Genomic DNA, 26,277 nt, shown 5'->3' with positions numbered 1-26,277 from the left:
CAAGATATTCTATGCAGCAAATGCTTTTTCATAACATCCAATCAGAGAATCAATCCTAGGGAAATGAACATCAAACGATCGTCTTTGCGACTGTAATTACCCCAATTTCAGCATCATCAACTGCAAGAAGTGCCATTTGCAGAAACAGATAAATGATGTTGGCCTCCATATTGGTATAACAGGCCTTTGGTAAGAGTATGTTTTATACCAAGAATTCCTATTCTTTCTTCTTCCTTATAACAGCTACTTCTACAGCTAACGGTTCTTACTAACGAGTTGTAATCTACATCTCGTCCTGGAACGCGGTACAACCCGAGAAATTGTTGTATGGGTGCTCCTGAATATTCCTTTGATGCTTGCGCTTTTTTGTGCTTTTTTATCTAACCATCCCCTGGATGTAATCATGCACAGCTTAAAAACCATGCCCATGTTATCCAGGAGACGTGCTGAACTCAATCAGCCCCCGGGATCACGGCAGGATCGATCCGAGTACGACCATCTCCTCAGACAAAGCTAAGCTCCAATTAAAACCCAATTTCAGGAAGAATTTCCCATTCCGAACGAGCCGCTCTGACATTCACCTTAACCTTTTCACCGCTAGCCACCCGAACTCTGCTGACATCGATACCACGTGTACTTTCTGTGCATATCTTGTCGAAAGTCATGACTGCAACTCTTTGATTTTCAATTCACCGCTGATAGGTGAGTTAGTAGTTTATACGGCGGCCGCGTTGTCCTTGCCGCGGGCAATGTACTTCCCAACTACACAATCATTTTTTGTACCCATATGAAAGAGAATATTTAAGATCGACCCAGAAGGTCGAAGCGATGGGTAGAAACAGAAGCCCATCATGTTACTGGTAGAGGTCATCTGATGTGAGGCATCTTTGCTCATCCGCATCTGTAGATCCGGCCCAATGAGTGGAAGAATATTCAGATGATGAATATGGAGTTTGTGTTAGAATAGACGTGCCCTACAGTGAGTAAGAACTTCGAAATGTATGGATAGCTACAGGATTAGGCAACTTAATTTTTGAGTTGGTTGTATTCCCAATGGCAGGGCTTAGACGATTTAAATCTTCTTCAGCCGGAGAAACCACTTTTCTCATATTGATCTGTCAAATTGCTTACAGAGGACGCCAAATGCGCTCTTTCCATCTAGAGATATCGACTTTTCATTGTTTTCGCATCAAAGTTTGGTGCAAATAAAGTAACTCTTAATCTAAGTTGGAAAATAACTCCATCTGCAAATAGCTTTTAGATAAACCTTTGCAGCCATGAGGACTTATCAACCACCTTGAACCATACAGTAGGACTTATTTGTTCTGTTTTATGAGGTCGATGGCGTACGAAACCACCCTGACATTTTTGGATTGCGTTTTCGGCAGTAAGAGGCTTCTCTTTCGTTACATTACAGTCCATCTGCTGTGGCATTTTTTGTTGGGAGTAGTTGAGCCGCACCTATCCGCACTGAATAAAGATGAGCATGTCGGCATATACCTTTGATGTCCAATAACACTTAAATGGAGATCGAAAAGGAAAGTGGCTGTCTTTCTTATGTGTGGCCAGAATATCGTAATTAGCAGCTAATTTCTACAATGTAGCGATTGATTTTATCATGATTATGGTAAAACAATGCTCCACCTCTTCATATCAGTTACTCAGTATTTGTGTGAGAAATATACCACAGTAAACAGCCTTACATGAATGTGTTTCACCGTCAGATATAAATTTGTCTAGAAATTATTATGTACAGAACTGTTAAAAGTAGTAAAGTTCTATGCAGAAAGTTTCGTTGTTAATCCTGGTGATAACCAGAAAAATGAGCAAGTGGATGTTCTCAGTCATGTGTTCTTTTGATCATCAGTTTCGATAGAAATTGAACATATATTAAGCTATCCATGCACCGTTGAAGGTAGCTTTCAAAACGTCCAAACTGAAAAGTTCTGGGTAAAGAAAAAAAGTCGTGTGTTTCTTTAATTAACAGCAAGGAGCTGATCCCCATGCAGTCGTTACTCGTCGTCATTAGCTATTCGTCGATTTGAAAGACCGTAAAAGCACATAATCTTTTAGGCGAGGCGAAATCTATAATCTTTTGTAATCATCATTAAGAATGCATCAAGACTGTTGTAATTAAGTCATGGAAATACATGTACATTACAGGGAGCTACTGCTACCGGACAACTTAAGTATTCATAGGGTGACACACAAAACGCACCAGACACGGCATCTTCCAGCAAAGACTTGATATACATCCCTTCTCTGCAGAAACGATCGGGCCCCGTACATGTGTATTGGACATTGAACTGTTGCGCTGAGTAAAGAGAAATAAGAAAAGACAGCGATTCCTCGTGTCTCCCGTTGTCGGTGGCAAAGAGGTCGTAAGTTGGCCGGAGGAAAATCACATGGGCGTGTTAATGGGTCACCCCGGGACACGGTGAAATAACTCACAGAGGAAGATATTAGATGGCAATCAAGCGGGGGAGTCCGCCAGGGTTCACAGTTCAAAGGCCTCTAATCAGGTTCCCTCCCCTCCTACTCATGGAGCACCTACTCTGAGGAGCTTCATACAACCTGGCGAGAGGATCACGTGGTAAAGCCGCTCTGCGCCGCTGCTGCTGATTTTGTATTCGGCTGTGCAGAGGCAAGCGCACCCGTTGGTGTGGGAAGCACAGCGTCACTGCACACAAGGTGTGTAGATAGGCAGAGGCTTTGTAGAACCCTCTTCATTTATACTCCCGCCCACGAACGGGAGAAAAGCGCAGCGATAGCTGCGGCTGGAAATTAATTTTCCTTCCGAGCAACAGTGAAAGCCTGTTGAGGAGGGGATGTCTGCCCGGGAAGAGCGATGCTGATGCCGGGTGCTGAAGATGGTCAGTGTCTGGGGAGGGTGATCAGAAGATGGATTCTGCAGGAAGACCGTGAGTACAGAAGTACACTCGGGTAGGGGCAGGGGCGAACGGGCGTGCGGCGGTTGCTTGAAGTGCACAGTTTCCGCTGCCTGAGTTTAGATTAGACTACTCCAAGACACGGATTGTCAACCTTGTGCGCTTTGCCGTTCCAGGGGACGTGCGGCGGCGGTACGTAGATATGTAAATTTCGTTCGCCTTAATGAAGGAGATACAAGAAGCTACAAGATTGAATGTACCAACGGGACCAAGCCATTAAATCGGGGCGAGGAATCGGAGTGGGAAGGTGGGGAAGTTTGGTGCGTATCCTCAGGATGGCCCAATGCGGCAAGCGACCACTGATGCTTGTCACCACCGTATGTTCTACCGCGTCCTTCGCGCTGCTGGCCATAGCCATGGGCACGGACTTCTGGCTCTTCTCCCAGGAAGCCATGTTTACACCCAGGCCGAATGGGACCGTCAAGCTCGCTGCATACTCCGGGCTGTGGAATGAGTGTATCAGGAGGCAAGGTGAGAAACCATCTCAGAACTATCACGGGGGCCAATTATCTGACCATGTTGGTTTGTGGGTATCTGTGTATCTCAGTTTCACTCTAAATGGAAATTCAACGCATTTTTATTAGTGCATTCTACAGTCAGACTGATAAAACATATATAGGTTATCAAATGCATTGCTTGAGATGTACACCGCCGTTTTGTTTCTATCAGCATGCGCTCAGATCTGAAAAGGGTGTGAACACAGACACTTCGGCTGGCCATCTGTATTTCCTTCACACTTTACCGTCATTATAATGAACTCCTCAAAGGAAACATGCTTTAAAGGGTCAAAGCTTTCGGGTCACCATTACGCCTGCGCAATGCTGAACATTTCATTATATACAAAGTAGCGAATCTCCTCAGAAGACAGAACGCTTCGCAAAGCCCACCAAGTTAAACTTGTCAGTTTCTACATTGAGAATTATCTTCTTTTTTCCTTCGCCCCTTTTCAGAGTAGTTCTCAGTCTCTATTTCATATTTAATGAATCCTCTCGGAGTCCAGTGGACAAATGCCGTGTAATTTCCGGCGGAAACATGCCCAGCTGCAAGGCAGCATAATCCCCTCAGAAATCATTTCAGCCATTACGGCAAAATGTTGGCTTCGTTAGAACGGTTTAGCAGAAAATCAACCGACTGCAGCGATTTTTCATTCCGCCGAATGCTATCCAATTTCCTCCGGTGCGCGAGAGCTTTATCTGCACGCTGCCATTAGTCCTTATGTCCGGTGTGGAGGTAGAAGTCTTGGGTGGAAAGACACTCCCTACCTTTTTAACTTGATGATGAATGAACAAGCTGTCCAAATCCTGTTGTATGAAAAGCAAATGTAGCAAAGTGCACATTAGAAACGCTTCCGTGGCTGTTCTCCGCCTCATAGCTTTTGATGAGGCAAAGTCCGGAGACGCTATAAAAGGTGCCATAACGATCAATCGGCTTTCTTACATATTTGCTTCGACTGCCATCAATCCGGGTTTCCTGTTGGAGCTCAGCGGGCGATCCGTCCGCGGGATTTGGCTGATCTGTTCCGGTAAACATGCATCAGGTGCAACCACTTTAATGACCAGTTTTCATTTCACAAAGGATCCTCCCACGTGAGCTTCTTGATAATTGTCGGGACACGATGAGCGATGGGCAGCGTCACAATCCCAGGAAATAGATGGCTTCAGAGGGAGCCGTGAAGTGACATGCTGCGCGCAGTGCCATCTATTAGATCGACAAAAATCCTTCTTTGATTTCCCCAGCTATCAAAATCTTTGAAGCGACCTCACTGTCCCCAAACTTTAACAAGATACAATACTACCAGCAAGTGATCTATAACGCATTGCCAGTAAAATACATCTATCAGCAATATAATCTGTGAGTCCGTGTCCTGTGAGGTTGCGTCTGCTTTTACTACTGAGAGCTGAAGACGGCGCCATACGCCATCAAACATCGTTCCAAACGTCGAGAAAACGTAGCCATATTTAGGGACGCATAAATATCACTGCCAACGTCTATCGCAGGAGTAATTTCACGGGAGATAATAGGCCGTCGTTAACATTTCGTACTTAGAATGCCAATCCGTGGGTTGTGGGGGGGGAGGGGGGGATGCCTGGAGGCAAACATGTACTGTTGATTATTCGGGACGACTTTACCCAGAAGCTTTTGGGCACATGATTTGTATACCTAGAGCGGAGGTAAGCAATATTGCTTCAGTTTGCATTGCACTTTCTAATGGCGTTTCGACCCCTCTTAGGGTCCTGTCACACCTGTGCGTATATTCAAATGCGCGTGAGTTGCGCATTTACATTTTTTTGGTTTAAGTAAGGTTTGCGAGGGAAAAGATGTTTTCTACTTTGACCCACCGTTGTTCGGCCTAGTGATCGAACGTAAGAAATCACTTATTCGGCTGAAAACTTAACCTAAATTAAAACCATGTAGTTGTAGTAGTAGTAAACCTTGTTAATACGCATCTCAAGTGTGACAGGGGCTTTTGGAAGATGTTAAGGCGAAGGTACATAAACGAGCTACGGTGTGTATGCTATCATCTGCCATATTGCACAGCCCTGTCGCACTGTAATCGAAAGCAAAGGCACCGTCTGTTTGAATCACGCCAGTAAATGTTGAGACCCGAACGACATTGTAATCGGACAGCTAACGCTCATCATACGGTCTGCGGTAATATATTTGTCCTGTATATGGGTCACTGACCGCGGTTTAATGATCTGTATCGACTGTCACCCAATACGCTGGGAGTCTATGTGCCCATTCACCGGAGATTGATGCTTACAAGAGATGACAGGCGACCGCTCGTTGCTGATCTAGTGCTCAGACCTATTCGGACTGCCCAAAGCTATTAAGACCATTGCCTTGACTTACTAGACTAAGTACAGTATCTGTTCGGTGACTTTACAAGTGGCCCAACTACCGATGGCACGATAACCGAGACAGGTGGACATTCTCAGGCAAGTGGGGCAAGTCGTTAATCTCCAAGCAGATCCAACGGTTGCAAAGACCGTATCCAACTGGCAGAAGAAAGTTTTATTGCACCCGGTTGCAATACAAATTTCTTCTGCCAGTTGGATACGGTCTTTGCAACCGTTGGATCTACTTGGAGATTAGCCAGCCGTCTGTGTCATCGACTCTAATTCAAATCCGGGCAGATAATTCTCGCGATCTGACAAAACCCACCGCACCTTCCCATTGCTCATAAAACCAGCATCAACTTCCCCTGGAGTGTTAACAAGCAAATGGATGAAGTTTAAATCGCCGATTTTAGTGATTTATGCGGTGCATTAGCATGTTCATCAGGTCTGAAGGGTGGGTCGGAGGACCCGAAGGAGCCATACATTTCCTTATCTGCAGCCTTCAAGAGACCACTTCATTCGTAATTTGATGCCACGTTTATCTAAATGACGCAGCCCGAACGTTATCCGTCAGGTAATAAATGAAGGATATCGATGCTTAATGCTTGTAGCCACGCTGATCGTGATGAAACCTGATTTATGCTTGTAGCCACGCTGGTCATATGGTACAGAAAACAGTGGGGATGGTCGGAGTGGAGGAAAAAAAAGGATCTCGAACCAGTTTAGCTCACTGAAGAGCTTTCTTCCAATCGTGACACAGAAGACAAACCCTGTATACTGTATTTACAGGTTCATTGTACCGGGAAATTTCCCAAGCTCTTTACGACAAGTACAATGAACAGTGGAACAATGAACTGTTTTGCGTCCAGTCTTAAGGACTGCGACCCTTTCCATTAGTATACATGTAGGGTGAGCGATCGGGATTCGAACTCCCAACCTCTTGGTCCAGAGACACAGTCGCTAACCACTATGCTATGCACGCTACTATTGACAGACACGGGTGTTGATGATGACAGATAAATTGTTAATACTATGGTCGATTGCTTCTGCTAGTTGATTTTACAATGAGATTGAATTGAATTGAAATCGTCATCGATCATCATAGCGTAGGCGATTCGGTGTTTACTGAAAAACTAAATTAAATGCATCTTTTACAAATGTAAGTACCACTGATAGCGATGGTTAGTAAATTGTTTTTTTTCGAATATCAAAAATATAACAGCTATTAATTGTCAAAAGGTTATTGAGACCCATGATAATAATATAGATGCCACCAGAAATGTACAGTCTTACTTTGCCCGCCTGTTGTAGATTTATAAGCAACAGATATTCATACTGACGAAAACGCCGTTGTTGCTAAAAGGGGGCAATTAAGAACATTGATAGCTTTTAAGTCTACCGCCGCCATCTTGCATACAAATTGGACACCAATCGCGAGTCAAAAGCCTTCGCTGCCACCAGACGAGGTTATAACATCGCCTTAATAAAACATCACTGTGTGTGTATAAGGAATATGAGAACATGATCAGACTTTAAATAAGGTAAGCAAAGGTCGGCTCCAGGCAAACTTGTTAGTAAGACTGGCGGCTGAACCACGCTACAATATGCGCAGCAGTGACACGCAACAGTAAAGAATGAATTCACTCTTTGTCAACCGTGGGAATGATCCTGTGGCATTTTGCAGGCTCCTCGGGGAATTTCTGCGTTCATTAGAGCCATCGGAATGACGAATGTGTCCCATCAGTTTGATACATTCTCTCTGCTTTATGTCTTCCAGCAGGGACATCAGGCATGTTGGCTACCCAGAAGGAAGCCATTATCGTTTGCAACGGCAGCACTGCAAATCCCCGCTGTATAACACTATCACAGCGCTACTGTTCTCTTTCGGCAATGGCATTGACTTTGGTCTCAGGGGATATTTATGTACGCGTCACAGATAGGGGAAACAATATGTCGGGCGTCTGAATCTGACTGTTGTGCGCGGAGTTAGAAATCCTATTTCTGTTCCATTTCGTTCAACCAACTTGAAGGTAAACCGTTCAAACATACGGGACAAGATCACTACAGCTACAGCCTGCTGTATATTAGTGTGCGGCCATTGATAACGTTACAGCTTGGCTTCTTTCTTTGACCAGGCTGCACTATCTGAAAGTGATGACTAGACATATTCTGCAGATCCACGTACGATTTGATTGGACAAGATTACTAATTTTGAAAACATAGAGGTGAAAATGTTTGAACCATACGTAAACAAAGAAAATGCGGGATTCAACCAAGGAGGTAAAAGACAGTCTATTTTCAACCTCATTGATGATGCAACCACTGTCTGATATGTCTTTTATGCTTATACTTTAAAGAAATGACTAACCAAATCATGTCTCTTTGAGCGTTTCAGAGGGTTACTCAGTATTACAAATCAGTTAAAGAGAAGTAGAATCAAATACAGTTTCATATGTAAGACCCCCATTCCACTTGGACGGCGCTCTCACCGCGCTCTCACGGCGACCTAAAATGGTCCAGAGCGCCGTGAGAGCGCCGAACTCCTGGAAAACGTGCTCAAGTGGAATCTCTACGGCGACCCTTGCGCGCTCTCAGCGCGACCAAAATGTCTAATGTCAGCAACTTTTTAAAGATTTCACAGATCACTCAACGAATTCCAGAGATAAAGAACGAATTTTTGTTACGTTTTTTGTGCTTTGTTGTCTTCTCAGTCATACCTTTACCTCTTGCATCATATTTGAATGATAAAATCAAGGGGAAAACAGATTCAATTTTAGTCGCTGCACGGTCGCTCAGTGTGTGTCTTAAGTAATATATGTATGTTATTTTTTCTGTGTTGTTTGTCACGTAAACTGTTTGCAATAGATATATTTTATCATTTTACGTTATAATAGAAACGTAAATCACAGAATTTTGAAACACATTTTGAATCACTGACAATAAAACTTGGGGGGAATTTAATTTGAATGGAAACAAGTACTTGTAGTTATTCGTCAATTAGTATTACCCACGAGCAAAAGTATGATTTGACCACAAAATTCCCAGAAATTCAAGATACACCACTTCAAGAATTAAATTTGTTTGAACTACAGTTAAGACCATTGAATTCTCATAGAGCGCTCGCTGCGATCCTTGAGCGCTCGCTGCGGCCCTTTGATCCCACGTTGGGCGCTCTCACGGTGCTCACCGCGCTCTCACGGCGCTCACCGCGCTGGCTCCGCGCTCTCTCGGCGCTCGTTTTTTGATCGCCATCCTCGGCGCTCTCACGGCGAAGGTTTTGAGCATGTTCAAAACCATCGCCGAGGTGACGGCGCGCATGGCGCTCTCGCCGCGCTGTCGGCGCTCTCAATGGCGCTCTCGCCGCGCTGTCGGCGCTCTCACGGCGATCTGGCCACAATGAGGTCGCCGTGAGAGCACGGTGAGAGCGCCGTCCAAGTGGAATGGGGGTATTACATATCGTCTGTCATCTCATTCGTGTCCGCTTCTTCCCAGGAACAAGCGTTATCAACTGTCGCTGGGATCTTTCTCTCTGAAACCATGCCAAAATCAATGCGTGTGGATATCATCCGCAGAATTATGTGTGCGTTGCTTTATTTAGGTTTTCTTGAAGGGGCTTTGCCGATACAGCTAACATAGATATGTGATATGTTTTTAAAAAGCGTCCCCCTACCATCGTTGGCATCCTTTGTAGAAACACATCATCGCAGGACCCTGAGAATCTTATTGGGGGGGAAATGTACTGCTCTATCTGATATCAATCTCAGAAATTAAGTTGAAATGTCTTCCGATTATTTCAGACATAACGATGAATAATGCTGATTTGCCCCGACCTGTAAGATCGGCAATGATTACAACATTAGTCATTCGGACGTTCTCTTTTGCACGCTCATAAAATTCGCACGGACAGTCAAATGAGTGTACTTCAAAAGACGTCAATATGAGTGAGACTCAATATTTCGGCTCCTTTTTCTCGCTACTTTATAAATGTGAATGTCTTACAAGTGGTTTTAAAAGTGAAATATGCGGTATGTACATGGTATCATGGCGTGTTACACAGCCGTTCTGGATCCATGGAAGATCAGCAGAACTGAGGAAGGAAATGCCGAAGGGCAGGGAGGACGTCTTGAGGTATGCAAAGACTTGCGGGCGAGACGACAAGTCGGTTAACCTGCTGCGCAGGCCTGATAAGGCAGAGCTCCTCACGCCTGCATATGTACGTGGGAAACATCGAGATTCTCCATCCGACCCGCCTGGACAAAGAACGTTGCGCAAATGTCCCTGGACTCAACTACATGTACCCGGGAAGGGTGACCGGGTGGCTGTTGGTTCACCAAACATAAACAGCCTTTATCATCTTCTGCATTTAGTATCTTCATTCATTTCCCAGCGGGCTCGCGCGAATCGAAAGCTCGTTGAGCCCAATTACGGCTAAGTGCAGTCGTGCATACAGTCTCCGCCGGACAGATCAGCTCCCTCCGCCCAACCTGTTGAAACTACCAGGACACGTTCGATCTCTCTACACAAAGGTTAACTACCTTACATTGTCGCCATGATTAATCTAATTAAACGTGGTGATCCAGTTAGCTGATTTTGATTTACTGTGCACACGACACTACAATCTCCTCTAGTTTATTGCTTTCGGATTTCTAAACCCCCGTCTGGTGCCCAAGTCCGGATCCCCCTGTGTTCGCCCCGTTGAGCTTAACCTATCCAGAATGGAATGTCAATTCACCGGGCAGGTATCGCTGCGGAACACGGTGTGAACCACGAAATTGCCGTCGGCTGAACACCGCGAACACGCGCACTTCTAAACGCGTTATTACCGTCCGGTCCGCTCAGACGCCAGTGTCTTTCCCGTTATTGGCTTTCGTTCCGTAATTGAAAGCTTAAACCACATTTTCAAATCAAACAATCAGAAGAAGAGAGAAAGAGAAAAAAATAAACTCGTTGGAAAAGTTCGAGAAAAGCGGCAACGAATGTACCCAACCACGCATCCTTCTATATCTACTTAATTTGCCGAAGGTGTGAGGTATAGTCGCACTTAGACAGTCGGTCTAAAACAGAGTAAAAGCCTCTCCCCAATAGGATCATATGCAGTTGGCGCAACCCGACGACAGTTACAGCCAGAAATGGAAATGGCCCACTCGAGTGGATCACCTTGCGAGGATTTGTTTCTCATCATAAACGTGGAGCGTAGCCGCCATTTCCTCGGACAAAAGTCAAAGTCGCAAATTTTGAAGAAGTATAAGTGCTCAGTGGGTGTCTCTGTGGTGTAGTGGTCTGCGCTTCTGTCACTTTCCACATCTGGTTCAAATTACTTGGAACCGGAAGGCACGAGTTCGTGCCCGGGTAGGACAACTGTGGACAAGAGGCGCATTGAGTCATACCAAAGACTTCATAAAAATGGTACACACTCCACTGCCAGTGGACTAGCCCCCTGCTGCAGTGATTGCACCACAGTGTGGCTCAGGGCTATGAAACGGGGATGGGCACTGCCCTATACACCTTATGGTGTGGGAGGATTTTAACTAACTAACTAATACGTGCTCAGTGTAGTATCATGGAAGTGAGTGGGCAGGATTGCATTGACAACGGTATCACAGATCAAGGACACAATATATTGACTTCAACTACAACTCCAATTCCCATGGCGCTAGCTCTATGGATGCACGGAATATAGACTACTTGGCAGATATACAACTAGGCTCCTGCTCCCCCTTTTATTAGTCATGAAATGGAAAAGTAGAATATGCATAGATGATGAAAAATGATAATACAGAAGTGCTGAGAAGTCAGGTTCACCATCTGGCATAATGAATTATTTATTCTGATGGCTCAAAGACTGAGAATATCCAGATTGGCAAAGCAGATTTTTCTCTATCATACTCTGTTGTTATGAAAGCCATTTTAAAGATAGATGATGCGTTACCCGGTACGATGAGTTCCGGGAGACTTAAGTTACGTTTCATTAACAAGTTGTCTAGCAGAGATGAATGATCAAGTGGGGATTTAATTAGAAACGCGGTGAGTTCAGCCCCAGTGCCTAGCGCCTGCACATTGTCAACTTGACGGATTTGTCAGATCGACCGGTTCAGCAAGTTAAAAGCTTCCGACTTGTAACGACGTTCGTTATTCAGAGCCCCTGGGTTCTTTGGTCTTCTATCCATAGCGCGGTGACCATTGCTATCCTATTTCTTTCGTTTAGATCGAATGCACCGTTCTAGATTATACAAATCCTCCAAATTGACATTGACTATCCTATTACTGTAGGATGGATCCTGCTGCTTCCGCTATGTGTGGGAATGCGGTAACGTTGGGTAACATAAATTCGCGGGGTACTTAAATTCGCGATTTTTCGAAAACGGCGTATTTAGGGATATGTGCTACATGCAAAATCAGTTATAACGCCAGCAATGCAAACCTGACAGACTTACGTATTCAGAACACTGGCTGAAAAGCTTCGATAACCATGCATTAGAAGTTGGCGACGTCAAAAACTCTCCGTCCCTTATTGACAGAGTCTGGGGGCTTCGTGGGAGAATCACCCAGCACGGTTGTTCGCTGGTTTATAAGACAAATGTCACATCTCCTGCCTGCTAAACACAATTATTTATAAGACAACTTATTACAATCTCTTTTGCTAACCTGCAACTGGATTCTAAGTGTGATCAATCATCAAAACTCCTCTCTGTTGCTACAACCTACGGCACGTGTATTTTCCCGCCGCCATATTGTTAACCAGAATCCTGTTGTCAAGCAGACGACAAAGGCTTGTGAGGAACACTTTTTTGTCTAAATGCTGCGTGTGATAGTGGACTGAGGAAGATATTTTCCTCAAAGTTTGCTCCTAACACAACAAGGAACACATGGACATAGTAGTATTACCATTGCTACGGCATCCAGCTAACTTTCCATGAATAATGTAACGTTACACGTTGCCCGATGATGACGATGGGCCGACTTTGAGTGAAGTTCTACCGACTCAACACACGGGTTGTTCCCGAACTGGCCTGATGTGTGCGGTACGGCCGTTTTTTCGTGTATTTTTTTTACTTGGACACGTCTATATCCATAGCACTCTCCTCAAGCCAAGGATGGAACGAATAGCTGCTGTATAAAATGTGATTAGCGGTAAGATATTCAAGACGAATCTTCTCTCCCGAATTAATGTGTCCCCCTGTCCGACAGCACCTTTATTGTGCGTGCGGCGGACGGTAGTTTCAAGTTGAAATATTATGGTGTCAGCACGACTAGAGACAAAATCTACCATATATATGATTAGTGCAAAGATAGTACATGATACTGACAGAATTATAGAAAAAAAGGATGGTTTATTGTTCTACTAGATTGATTTCAGTCAACCATTATCGGAAAAATCCCGAATTTATGTTACCCAACGTTAATTATTTTAAAAAAACTGGAACTTTGATAGGATTATCTTAAACACGGAAAGCCACATGTTCAATGGAAAGACAGACACTTGTCCGAATTCGGATTTCAAATATGTGTCATTGCACTAGAAAGGAATGGAGCACAGTCTTGACAGTGTAACAACGCCTGCTCACTGGACCCTCGACACGTTGGCGACCTCGCTGCGTCCGAGCGATTTGACACCGCGCAAAACGAATTCCATCGATAGAAAACGAATCTTTTTACGCTTTGTGTGATTTGATGTCTTTTTAGTCATACTTGTACATTTTGCATGGTATTTCCATTATAAAGTCAAGACTAACTCAAATTCAATCTAAGATGCAGCGAGGTCACCAACGTGTCGAGGGTCCAGTGAGGGGGGGGGGGGCTTTACCACCCCCACGAGCCAACATTAGCTCCTGTACTTAGGAACTGATTTATTCACTGGCATCAACCTTGCTTTCACTTTGTCCTATTATTCTTTCCTATTAGACTATCTAAAATTCATCTTCTCCTTATTTACATATCAATTCATAGTTTTGGGTTTAAAACCCGGTGATCTGCAAATTTCGTTTGGTAACTGACGAAAAGTAGTGGATGCTGTCTGAAACGTCTGCTTCAAAGATCTACCCAGTTGCTTGAGTAATTGTTTTCTTCGTACGACAACAGTCCGCCATCTTTTTTTGGGAAAATGTTAGCTCATTTAAATCAGCATCCGCGGCCGTCAGTGTGACAATAAATCACATGGCCGGGAGGGTGGAAGATGCTTTATATTGAGTCCTGTCTGGCCTTAAACCGCCTGTAGGTGGTCGTAAACCAACCACCCCCACATGAAAATGACGACACCCATATCTGCCCCAGTGGCACACCAATGTCTCAGCTTTTTACAGGCCTGCCTATCATAACGAGCTCGTCTAATTCGCCCACTTTATGGTGCTATGTTAACTATCAGTTTTATCGCCCGTGATGATTATGAAGATCAATATAGGTTGAAGGGCACACTAGCGTAATGCCGCCCATAAAAAAGGGCCCCAATTTAGAAATGATAAAGTTTTATTCATGAATTTCTAGAAGTGGCAGCTGCAGCGCTTGAAAGGGGCCTCTGAATAAGGCCATGTTGATTTAATTCTATGGATGACATCCGCGCCCATCAATTTTCCTCTGCTTCCTCCCAAAAAAGTTTTCGACCATACTGTAAATCGTTCAAAGCAGCTGCAAAATAGCAAATATATGCCGTGAATTGCAAAACAAAATATTTTGGGAAGCGAATAGCAATAATGTCGTAGCATGCCAAAGCAAATTCCAAAATCAAAGAAGATGTGAGAGCAAAAATAAGAATCTGTCATATTTCGTAAAATAAATATACTCTATGTGTTTATTCATTTGTTTAGCATTCTTGACAACTTATATTAATTAGATTTCATAACGAAGGCAACTTTTTTGAGGGGGGGGCGCATTTTTTTCTATTCCAACGCTTGCATCAGTTTTGGGGTTCCAAGAGGATGTCAACCATATAATCAAATCAACATGGCCTAATTGATTTTTCATAAACTTCCGACTGTTTGGAGGCCTTGTATGTTTCCATGCCAAATTGCGTATATATATAAGAGACAAAAACGTATCCTCGATAAGGACAGGCTTCAATACGTCGTGCGATCGTCTTACGATAGCTAACTTAGGGCATTTTCTTTGACAGCCATGCATATGTCCTGCAAAGTTTATCTGTCTTGCTACAAAAAAAGCTGTGTTTTATCCTTGTCGGTGTTTGGTTCTGTCACAGCCTGCTTCAAAATCCTATGGCATCAAAATCGTACGACCATCGACAACGATGTATGTGACCGCGCCCTTACTCTACAAGCCTGTGCGCCAGAATAACCTCAGTAGACAGTAGAAGATAGATAGCGGCAACTTGATACCAGTGAGTGAGAACGCTCGCCTCAATCCTGGCATTAATCTTAAACCGTAAGCACAACTAACACATAATTATCATCTATCAGGGCGGCAAGGACGATATTCGATACACACCATGGGTTTTAGATGGTGAAGTCGTTCCCAAAGAGGATTCGGCGGGGCTGACAAATATACTCACTGGCCTTTTAAAGAACCCTCCGGAGACTAGGTATCGGACTAGTTTATGGTAAAGACCTATCGATTTGTAAGCTAGAACACTTCTGCGCCGTGGGGAAGTACATACAATACTGAGGAGTGATAGCACAATTGTAACCGGTACACTATACAATTAAAGTCGAATATCATTTGGTTGATTGATCAATCTATAGGATGCCATTGGCATTGTCACTGTTAAGTACCACTGACCCGAAGAGAATCTTTTCCTTCTCTTTGTTGGCTTGGTGTTAAATATTCTTTGAATAGCGTATGTTTCATTGTACATACCATTCATGAATTCAAAGAGTTTGATTTACCTATTGCAATAGTGCCGCAGAGATTAGATAGAAATACGTAAGATTCAATTATTCCTATACCTTTGCGACTGATGACAAGCAACGAGCGATACTTGTTAATCTACATGAAAAAGGAAACATTAACCATCAGCAGCTTTGTCTGTTTATAATTTGTTAGATAAATAGTCACAATAAATATTCTACTTCACTTAGAAGTGATGATTGTATGATTGAAAACTGTATGATTTGGGGGCATCCACCTTTCCCAGATGCAGCAGAAATCTTCTTCGCCCGACTATTTAGAGAAATAACATTCAAATGTCTCGAAACGACTTCTGTCATGTAGCGAAACAACTTGTAACGTTACCATGTAGCGAAACAACTTTTGTCATGTAGCGAAACGAATGTAGCGAACTGACAATGTAGCGAAACAACCGGTTACCATCTTCCTTATCTACCGATATCAACCAACACAATGTGAATGTTCCAGGTCAATATATAAGGCGTCATCATGTCTGATGTAATTCTACCTGACAAATGTCCAAAGGCAACGTCTATTGATAAAATATACGTCTTCTTCCATGACCATGTATGCAAGCTCACACGGGACTTGGATGTAAAGAATGGGTAGATCTTCCTGTTTATTACTTAACCCGGCTGGAAGGCCCTACGTCCCAGATGCGGCCCTTACTGGCCAGAAGGCTGTGTGGTAGAACATAATTGGGTGGTTTGAAAATAAGGGTGGCCTACATACAAATTGTACCAATCAATAGAGATTTACAGAGACAAGCTCAGAAATGTACAGCGGCCGTATTTCACAACGTTGTCGTGGTATATTAGACAAGGGCTTTTATCAAACGTAATTGTGGTGTCATCAACCTGCCGGGGAAGGTAAATGGGCTTCGTTGTGATCATATTAAAGGGCTTAATCGATTTTTTCAACGTACTCGGAGAAGACAAAGACAACAAACCGCAGGCCGCTGTACGTACCTGCAGCACTAACTGATACATCTGACGTTGCTATACTGGGTACGTTGTCCCCCCAGGTAAGCTGTCAGTGATGAAACGTTGCAGCCGGCCCTCCAACAAAGGACGACAGGTCCCTTAAGAGATGGAAAAATTAACCTATCCATCTACATCTGACTTTGAAAAAGGAGGGCTGGTCTTTGTAGCACCATATCAGAGGCGCTGATTTTGCTGAATCTGTTTTGAGAGGAAACGGCCCGTGACACATTAAAGATAACGTGACACGAGCCAGCCGGGGGCACCAACTTTCGTGGGCTGAAGAATAATCCATTATTAGGCACAGCTATCTGGTTGACGCAGCGTAACAACACGTCTGGGATAAAACTGGGATGAAAGATGCGAAGTCTTTCTTGAAGGCTGATTTTTTGGGGAGATACAAATGATACAGAAATGCAGTCACCTCTATTACCATCGACTGAGATGTAATGCTCGCCCGCTTTCAATTGCCGCGACCCAAGGCCAAGAAGTAGAGAGACGCCCCCGAAGGTTACTGACTTTGAAAATACTTTAATGGAACCCAGACGTTCTATTCAACACTTAGAGACAGTCATTAGGCCCTGAGGGCTGAAGACTGCAATTCATGGTCTTCGGTGAGCCAACATATATTCCATTTTTCGGCTTCTGGGAAAGCCTTGAATGGATTTAGGAAGTTACGAAAACAACGTTGAGAAAAAAAATGCTTCAATCTGTAGATCAAAGTCCCCTCCTGTACGACGAAATTTGCCACATCCCACATCACCTATTTCTGCCTCCTTCCTTTGTGTGTTCCTTCCTACTCACTCCTTGCTATATGGAAGGCCTCGCATGCAAGAGGAGCACAGACAGGCTATAATGCAGCAATGTCATGGTGAGTGGCTGCCAGACCTTGGCCCTTGTACTGCGCATATCTCCTCGGCTGCATGTGGAGAGGGGGCACTTCACTGAATAGATTTCAAACGTTACTTTTGGTATGATTTGAAAAGACTTCAAAACATGCGTGTTCTTGAAAGTGTTGAGACAAGGACTTCTCCATGTATAATTCGAACCCTAATTTAATTCTTAAAACGTCAACTCGACTTGTCCGGAAATTGAAAGAAAATGATAGTATAGAAATAAGACAACCACCAAAATATAGCAAACTTCTACAGAATGGAAAGTTCTAATATCTTTATGATAATTTTATGAGGGAAACAATTTATTTTCCGCCGGATCAAAAAATTATAATATCTGTCTGTATCTGTATCTATATAGCCGGTATAACCGCCATTAGGCGTAACACACCAGCTTCGCAGGCACGCGGCGCGCAGCAGCTGGTCATATTACACCGAACGGTCTGTTACACCTAGTCTTTGCATATCTGACTGCAACCGTTCTTTAAAGCTACTTAGTGAGGAAGCTCCTACAATATAGACGCACGTATACGTAGACATAAATTCATGTCTCTGGTATCTCACAATCGTGCATCATTTGCCACCATTCACTAGATTCAAGCAAATTTCTGACTCCCAACATGACGTCTAATACATTGTTGCAATTACTGTCGAACTGTGCCAGTCAAGTGGTAGGATGCAGCGCAGATTATAATTGGGGAAAGCTTTCGACTTTCCTCAACAGGGCCATATGGCTTCAACCCTAAAGGATCGATATTGGCAGCGGGGTAGAGAAGTTTGTGGACTCGGACGTCAGGCGTAGGCCCTTCGTAAATGAGTAAGTGGCCGCCCGGTACGGGTGACTGATTATTACCAGGAAGGAACCAGCATTAATGCTAGACCCGTTACAAGCTATTACAAGTCAGCAGTTGACTCGTGGTTACTATCGACATTACTTTGGCAGGGCACGGCTCACTTTGGAGGCATGACTGTTCGGGAACTCGTCCACTGGCAGTTGACCAAATTACAGCCATGATACTAAAGTAATTGTAAGGGACTCAGTGCTTATACTAGGCGCTTGTGTCCTGCCAAGGATTTGCAAGAGAACAAGATGACGAGGAAAGCAAGCAAAAACCATAGATAGTAATTACGGTTGAGAATGCACAAATGACCGCGGATTGATACATCAATCCTTCATGGTAAAACAGTTCTTGCTCCGTGGCAAGGGGCTCAATCGTCACCACGTTACATGACCCTAGAGTCACGATTCGAATTGGCCCTTTCGGCAAATTGATTTTGCCAAGTGAGAATATAGGGCCTTAAAGTTACAGGTGACACGAATGGAACATCATCTCTTCTACCTAAGTCAGAAAAACCAACGCTCTAGACAGGTTCGATCTACTGAGATTGGGGACTAAATGACCCAATAGGAGAAGCAGAGAATACGAGGGCAAAAAAAGATTCAGGTGTGCGACCTAGACTACTAGTTGAAAGTTCACATCACGAAAGCTATTAACACTCCACTTATAACCTGTTGCCACAAATGCAACAGTATATGATATTAAAAGAAAGACACACAATCACCAGTAATTATCAGTGCCTCCTACCTCTAAGCTCCGACCATCGCAGGTGTGATACAGGTTACATTTATTCCACATACCTCCCAGTCTAGCCTGAGCGGCGCCAACTTGAGTGACAGCCTAATTTACACTCGATGCACAAAAAAACTAATCGCATTTTCTTCTTAAAGGCAGTTTATGTGCAGCGAACGGGAACATGTCGATCAGCGTGGATCATAACAAACTGCCCGGCGTCTTTTAACACATCGCCCTTCTTCCTTTATGTTTCTCTATTTGGTCAGAAGCCACAAAGTGACCAATAATTGCCGCTTGGTGACAATGAACATTTGATAAGGTCGTCATCAATTGAAGGACATAAAATTAGTAATATTACATAGATATATGTATACAATGCCCATTATGCCAGCTTTTATACATCGTATTGCAATCATTCATGCATGCCCTTGCATAGATGGTAGGTGCCTACAAAACCACCAGGAAACACTTCGATTGCCTCCAACGTTCTCTAGTACCGACAAAGACTGTATCTCATATTTGCCAGGAAAAAAGGTGCCTGCCCACTCTACGAATAGATATGATTCTAGTGCCGTTCTGCAGTCCTGTTATCGCTACTCTGTTTCTTCAGGGCTGACTTTGATCTGTGTCCGTTCGGTGCAGCCATCAGCGCCCGCCTGAATCGGTCCTTAGTTTACAAGTCACTCGGGACCTGGTGGCCATATTTGCCTTCTGTTCCTGGATGATGGAGTGCGGTATTTTACACGGTGCCTACGTGACGGTTATCTCGCGCAGGCAGCTGTGCCTTTGTTATATCGCCGCGGTGCCGAACCTTCTGAGAGCGGCCTCTGCGCACCGAAGCCGGGAGCAGCGTATTTTAGGAATCGAGACGAGACAGACGGCAGTCAGAAACTTCACGGTGTATTTACACAATCGTACAGACGTATTGTTCTGCAACCAAACGTGTTTCTTCTTACGATGTTCCTGTCTGGTGTGCGTACGAGTACACGGCATGAATCAGATATGCATACCCCGTCGAGCTCACCTAAATTGCCTGAATTGGCCCGAAGATCGCCCACAGGGTAATTTATGAGTCTGAAAAAAGACTTATCTGCGATGTGAATATAGGGTTGTTATACAATTTGCCACACGAGATAATGGGAAAGAGTAATCTTGCCCAATTTACGTGGTACAAAATTGCGCACTTAAAGCAACTGCAGTGGCCATTTTTGCAATGTCTGACGTGATGATAGTCTTTTATCTAGAGCTAATTCTCAGCTGTTGTCCTAATTGTTCGTCATCCTTTTTTAGCATGCATGGTCTCATCTTATTGTAATCCCTGAAGATCATCTAAATGGAGGCAAAGCCTGTGGGAGAGTGTGGACCTTTAAAAGATGGGTAGGGAGGACGAATCAACCTTATATTTCCTTTGAGACTCCCTCGTTTCATTTAAGCATGGCGTTATCTTCAATATAACGTCCTTGACTTAAGCCCCTTGAAGCTAATGTAATCCCCTTGTCCCCCGACTATTAGCCAACCAAGGTTGGCGGTAGATTGCGAGCAGTCTGACCAGTTTTAGGCCACGTTTATCTGTCCGGATATACAGCTTCTACTCTTCAGTACAAAGCTGGTGTGTTACGCCATTTGACGGTTTACCGGGTATGCCATACAAGCAAACCATGTCCCAACGATATCCTACCCATTTTCCAACCAGTACATGACTTATTCCCAACCGAGCCCCGAATGCTTGTAAACTAGCAACGCGTAGGGACAGGTGTGACTCGGGAGTACAGACGTCATGAATCAACATGGTTGTAGAAGATTGACGCGATGATAACATAACTCATGCTCATTGAAGAGTATTTTGATTTCGGAAATAGAAAGATGTATTCAAATACGAAGGTGCTAGTTTCTAGGATGATGTGGCCCGTTACTTTCTGTTCATGTTCTCTTATGTATCTAATCCGCGTGACTGATGAATAACTGATGGCATTAACATTATGTTATACACTGTACATGTAATATTCCATCTAGATATCATGGCAGGGGCCCTAAACCGCCATTCCACTAGGGGGGCGACCGCTCTGCGACCGGGCAATTTGACAGAGCGCTCAAGGAATTTTCAAGATAGAAAAAAAGAATCTTTTTACGCTTTGTGTAATTTGTTGTCTTTTCAGTCGTGCTTCTACATTTTCATAATATGTCAGTTTTGAAGTCAAGGGTTACACAAATCCAATTTAGGTCGCAGCGCGATCGCCATCCAGTGGAATGGGGGCCTTACGTAACTCGGCAAAGCAACCTCCGGAAGGTGTTAAGAAAAAAAGGTTGCTTCCCGCCAAATCACTATCTGACTGTGGCGTTTCAATCGACCGCAGATTAACCCAGCCCTTGAAGGCTGTTGATGGAATTAAATACCACTCCGTCAATGTTAGACTTGTTTGTAAAAGAAATTGCTTCAGAATTTCATTACCAGTTCGGGTGAAGAATGTAATTACTTCTTTATCTTATCAAGAAATCAATCTAAAAGGTCTTAAGGTAAAATGCCACTACAGCGTGTTCTTCCGCCATATTCGCATCCGTCAGCAAAACGGATCTCACTGGATTCGCAACACGTTGGCGACCCCACTGCGTCCTAAACTGGATTTGTGTTACCCTTGACTTTATGATGGGTATTTATTGCAAAACGTACAAGTATGACTGAAAGACAACAAAATACAGAAAGCGTTAAAAGATTAGTTTTTTATCGGTGAAAATCGTTGAGCGCGCTGCCAAATCGATGGGTCGCACCGAGGTCGTCAACGTGTTGCGGGTCCAGTGAGATAGGGGCTTAAGACATGAGTGCGCTGAAATGAAATTCTGTTTCCGCTCACAGAAATGACATCGTCCATGCATTAGAGTTACGGATTATATCTAAGTTTGCATTCATTGCCGTCTTTGATATTGAATTCGCCATCCGTATTACAAGCATACCACCAGGGCAACGACCTCGCTGTGACCGCCCTGCAACCGAACAACAGAGCGCTCAAGGAATTTCATAGATTAAAAACGATTCTTTTTACGCTTTGTGTGCTTTTGATGATATTTTTACATTTTGCATGATACTAAAATTATGAAGTCAAGGGTTACACAGATCCAATTTAGATCGCAGTGAGGTCGCAGCGCGATCGCCGTCTAGTGGAATGAAGTTTTTGCCCAGGGTCTGCAGATCCGTAGATCGATGTACTCTGGTTAAATAAGTGAATTGAAATTGAATGGGGGGATAAATACGCAAATCAGTCCATATTTTGTGATGTGCTCCGATGTGAACCGTATATTTTTGTCACCTCGATAACATTCCCCAGGGCAGAAGAGGTGCTCCAGGAATGCCCCGCTTCTGATGCACACATGTCAGACAATAAATCATAGAGATGTGGCCATAGTCAACTATAAATATCAGATAGTACCAAGAAAGGCTGTTTATTCTCTAAAGAATCCTTTAGCCGCGTATGTCACCAGAAAAGTGAAAAAAGTCATCAAATAGTGAATATTTGGTATCGAAAGCCAAGCACAATTCAATTTAGGCGTACATGTAGCTATAAAGTGAAGATATGCTCTGCTCCATATAATACGTCAAAACAGGACCATTAGACAAGATGTCGTTACTTTTCTTTCATAGCATTCTTATCATACCATCTGAACATCACATAATATTTATCATTGGTATAATCTATTAATTCTATTTCATTAGGTCAAGTAAATGTCTACATAATCGCATCACGTCAGGTCAAATCATCCAATTGAAACGTTAAATCTTACGTGTACATTTCACTCAACTACATTTCATCATTTCCCGATGATATTTCCATAATGCGGATGATATTTTCATCACTAGCCCGCGGATGTAATAATGAAGTGCCAAAGATGGCTTCTTTCAGGCAGCTTGTGCTCCAGGTCTTATCATGCCCACAAGCACGCAGGTACCTTATCATCTCCGGGCATTGCAGCTGATGAATGGATGGAGGTTGAGTACTGAAAATCCATCCGACACTAAAGTACTTTGCGCTTATTATCGACAAGAACAGCCATGGAATTGATAACAGGAGTGCCACTAGTTTCAATGTACCTCCAAAATCGGGGATTTAAGGACACGATTCAGCAAAAGAGAGCACAATATTGATACTAAATATTGGTCTGGCATTTTGAAGATAACTTTATATTCCAAAATAAGGCCATCCAAAGTGAACTACTAGATCTTTGGCAGGATATGAAAAAGTATTTTTTAAAGCAACGGGCAAACGAAATGCCCTTTAATTATGAAATACATGTAGTTTGAACACACTGCCTCCACATGTCACATACAAAATGTCACTTAAGGCGTTAAACTGCCTAAAATACATAGCGTATATAACAAAGGGTAATAAGAATCAATCTCCGCGTGTAGCAAATGTCGTGATAACTGACTAAAACACAGAATATCAACGATCAAAAATAATGGCAATCATAGATTGTTGGTGATGATTTTTGAAAAGGTAAAGAAAAATCTCAAGATCATTGTCCAGCATCGACGTATTCTATTAAATTTGCACGTGTAAATTTGGCACTAATCGACTGCAGCAGAGTAAGGCTCCTGAATATATTTGTCTTACACGAATACACGAACTATCAGTGGACCCATTGCCGTCCTACTCAAGCGGCAGACTTGTGCCAGGTAGCCAAGACGGTCACAAATCAATGCCAACACCAGCCGGCGGCGGACACAGATGTAGTGTTAAAGCTACAATAGTTGATGGGACTGCCCATGCAGGGCGCGGGACGTACATTGTACCTGAGGCAGGGAATCAAGCGCTGCACTCACGGTACATGGCGTAAGCTCTTCAGGAGCCCTGCAGGGGCGGGAAAACGATAGAACATGGCCAGAACGGACCGGATAATTCGTCAGAAAAGTCACCCAGCGAACTTGACCTTCTCCAGCTGTCTAGCTCCGCCAGGATTTGTTTCGGTTGGCTGACTCCTCTGGCAAACTGCTGAGTCTATTCTGGTTAATCTCTACCATCTAGTCTCCCCAACTGGAGCAAACAGGTTCAGTAACACATTCTTGAGAAGAAACGGTGTGGATAGTATTCTCCAATGCGGATTACATTTTACATCTGTTTTATCAGCACACAACCGTAAAAAGCTGCCTACCATAAAATGCTGCCGTAAAAGGCTACGTCTTTCCACATCGTAAACATGAAGTACCGGGCAGGACTATAACGTCATCCTACCATGAGCACACAATGTGCATGTCAGCATTCGTAAGGTCAGAACTAATTACAACGGAGACATCAAGTAGAAGATTCGGGTTTCAAACGTAATTAAACGTCACAAGTATTGGAGTATGAAACTGAGACAAGCCAACATGTACGTGAGCGAATTCCGAAAACGGCAGTAAAACTTCAACGATGAGTTGGAGGAGATACCTAGTGAATGTTCTTTGCAGAGTGACCTGCAGGTCACCTCTTAATGGCTGTTGAATCTTAATGACGTCAGTCATATCCGATATGTGCTGGACTTGTACATGTGTCCACCGTTATGAGTTCCGTTCTATGTATGATTTGGTATAGCACTGCGACATATTTGCTGTATTTTGTTCAAATTTTGCAAGTAGCTTTTTGCATGTATTCTTCAGTGTAAGAAGCTACGTATTTGATATATTGTACGAAGCTTCGAATGTATACACTCTATATAATTCGCCACCATCTTTGTCCCAAGGAGTAAGCAAGGTCTTTACAATCAAGCCCTCTTGGATGGTCTTTCAACGTGATCACTGCAGTAGAGCAATGAAAACAGTATACTTACCAGATGAAATACCTAAGTTTGGAAACGCTTCTCATAGAGAGAATAGCTAGCTAGAACTAGGCTACATGGGAGAAGAGACTATAGTTAAGGTCGGCTAAGTCTCAGGCAGGTCCCGATAATAATTCTCAAAGTCCCGAGTTCCTTAACATCTTCCATCAGCAGCTTCCCTCCACGCAGACAGGTCCATTCTCGGTCTGCAGTCGGCATACGTCAAACTCGGACGATAAAAGAACGTCCCATCTGTACCTTAGGTCATGTTGATTTAATCATATGAATGACATCCTCTGGGAACCCCAAAACTGATGCGAGCGTACGAATGAAAAAAAAGTTTGGCAAAAAAAAGTTGCCTTCATTATGAAATCTGGTCAGGAAGGATGGACAAAACTAAACACACAGAGTATGCTTTACCGATAAATTAATTGTTCATTTTGTTCTTTCACATCTTCTTCTTTGACTTTAGACATTAGTATCCGTTTTCCGAAATATTTTATTTTCCAATCTACAGCATAGATTTTCTCATCTTGCAGCTGCTTTGTATGATTTACAGTATCATCGAAAACGTTTATCTTTGGAAACGGGCGGAATTTGTTGTGCCTTAGGGCACACACTGCCACCAACGCTACCCAGGCAGGAAGCTTGTTGGTGGCCTATGGCAGAGCCCGCATCATTGGTAACTTAACTTTAGTCAAGATGTGTTCAAGGCCACAGGAGAACTTGTAAAGCATGTGAACAAATTATAGGCTACGTATCTGGTTGCTCAGCTAAAGGCGATAACTAGGATGAACGCACTGGTCTCTTAGGAACTATATTGTTACTTTCCAAGGACAAATGTGTAAATGTAATGCTTTTCTTATCTATTATCAGTAACAATTTAGCTTCCGTATCCATGACAGCTTTGATTTGGATGTTTTCCCGTGTTTGGTAGATTCTTCCATATCATAGGATGAGTTTGGATCAGATGTTGAAGATATGACAACGTGGCACACCAAGAAGCCATCAAATCAAGTCAATGCTGCATGTAACGAAGTTCGTAGCTTCTGCAAAACTATCAGATGTTATCTTTTAATAACAATTGTGCTATAGAGCTAATAATCGGAAAAACACTTTGCGGACTTGCACTGTTTTGAATGAAGCAATGATGCTCACGGAACCGAATAGAACAGCAATAACGATATGTGCGATGGCTTCATGATCATGTTTTCACGGTAGTAAACTTACAGTTATTGCCTGGTCCTACGAGATAATACGCAATAAACTGCCCAGTATGTAGCATGGGAAAGATGCATATATGAATACGCCAAGAATGTGGATGTGATAGACCCCAGTCATTTCATGGTCACTATAGAAAGATGCACGTGAATATTGCGTGTGTCACAAGCTAGACAGGTACTAAAAGAATCCGTCGTGCATCA

General features: G+C 43.4%; 1 protein-coding gene across 1 annotated transcript in view; it reads left to right on the top strand.

Annotated features, from left to right (window-relative positions):
• The first annotated feature begins 2,619 nt into the window (after positions 1-2,619).
• The window catches only part of LOC136440319 (voltage-dependent calcium channel gamma-3 subunit-like), a 43,542-nt gene continuing 19,884 nt past the window's right edge, over positions 2,620-26,277 (top strand). The window contains exons 1-2 of the mRNA XM_066436288.1: positions 2,620-2,921; positions 3,065-3,419. Coding sequence (XP_066292385.1) covers positions 3,143-3,419 — 277 coding nt within the window. The 5' untranslated portion in view covers positions 2,620-2,921; positions 3,065-3,142. The remainder of the gene's footprint in view (positions 2,922-3,064; positions 3,420-26,277) is intronic.

This window comes from Branchiostoma lanceolatum, chromosome 8 (assembly GCF_035083965.1).
Source record: "Branchiostoma lanceolatum isolate klBraLanc5 chromosome 8, klBraLanc5.hap2, whole genome shotgun sequence".
In the NCBI taxonomy this organism is placed as follows: domain Eukaryota; kingdom Metazoa; phylum Chordata; class Leptocardii; order Amphioxiformes; family Branchiostomatidae; genus Branchiostoma; species Branchiostoma lanceolatum.
The sequence above is the reverse complement of the archived record's forward strand: the minus strand, read 5'-3'. Positions and strand labels throughout refer to the sequence as shown.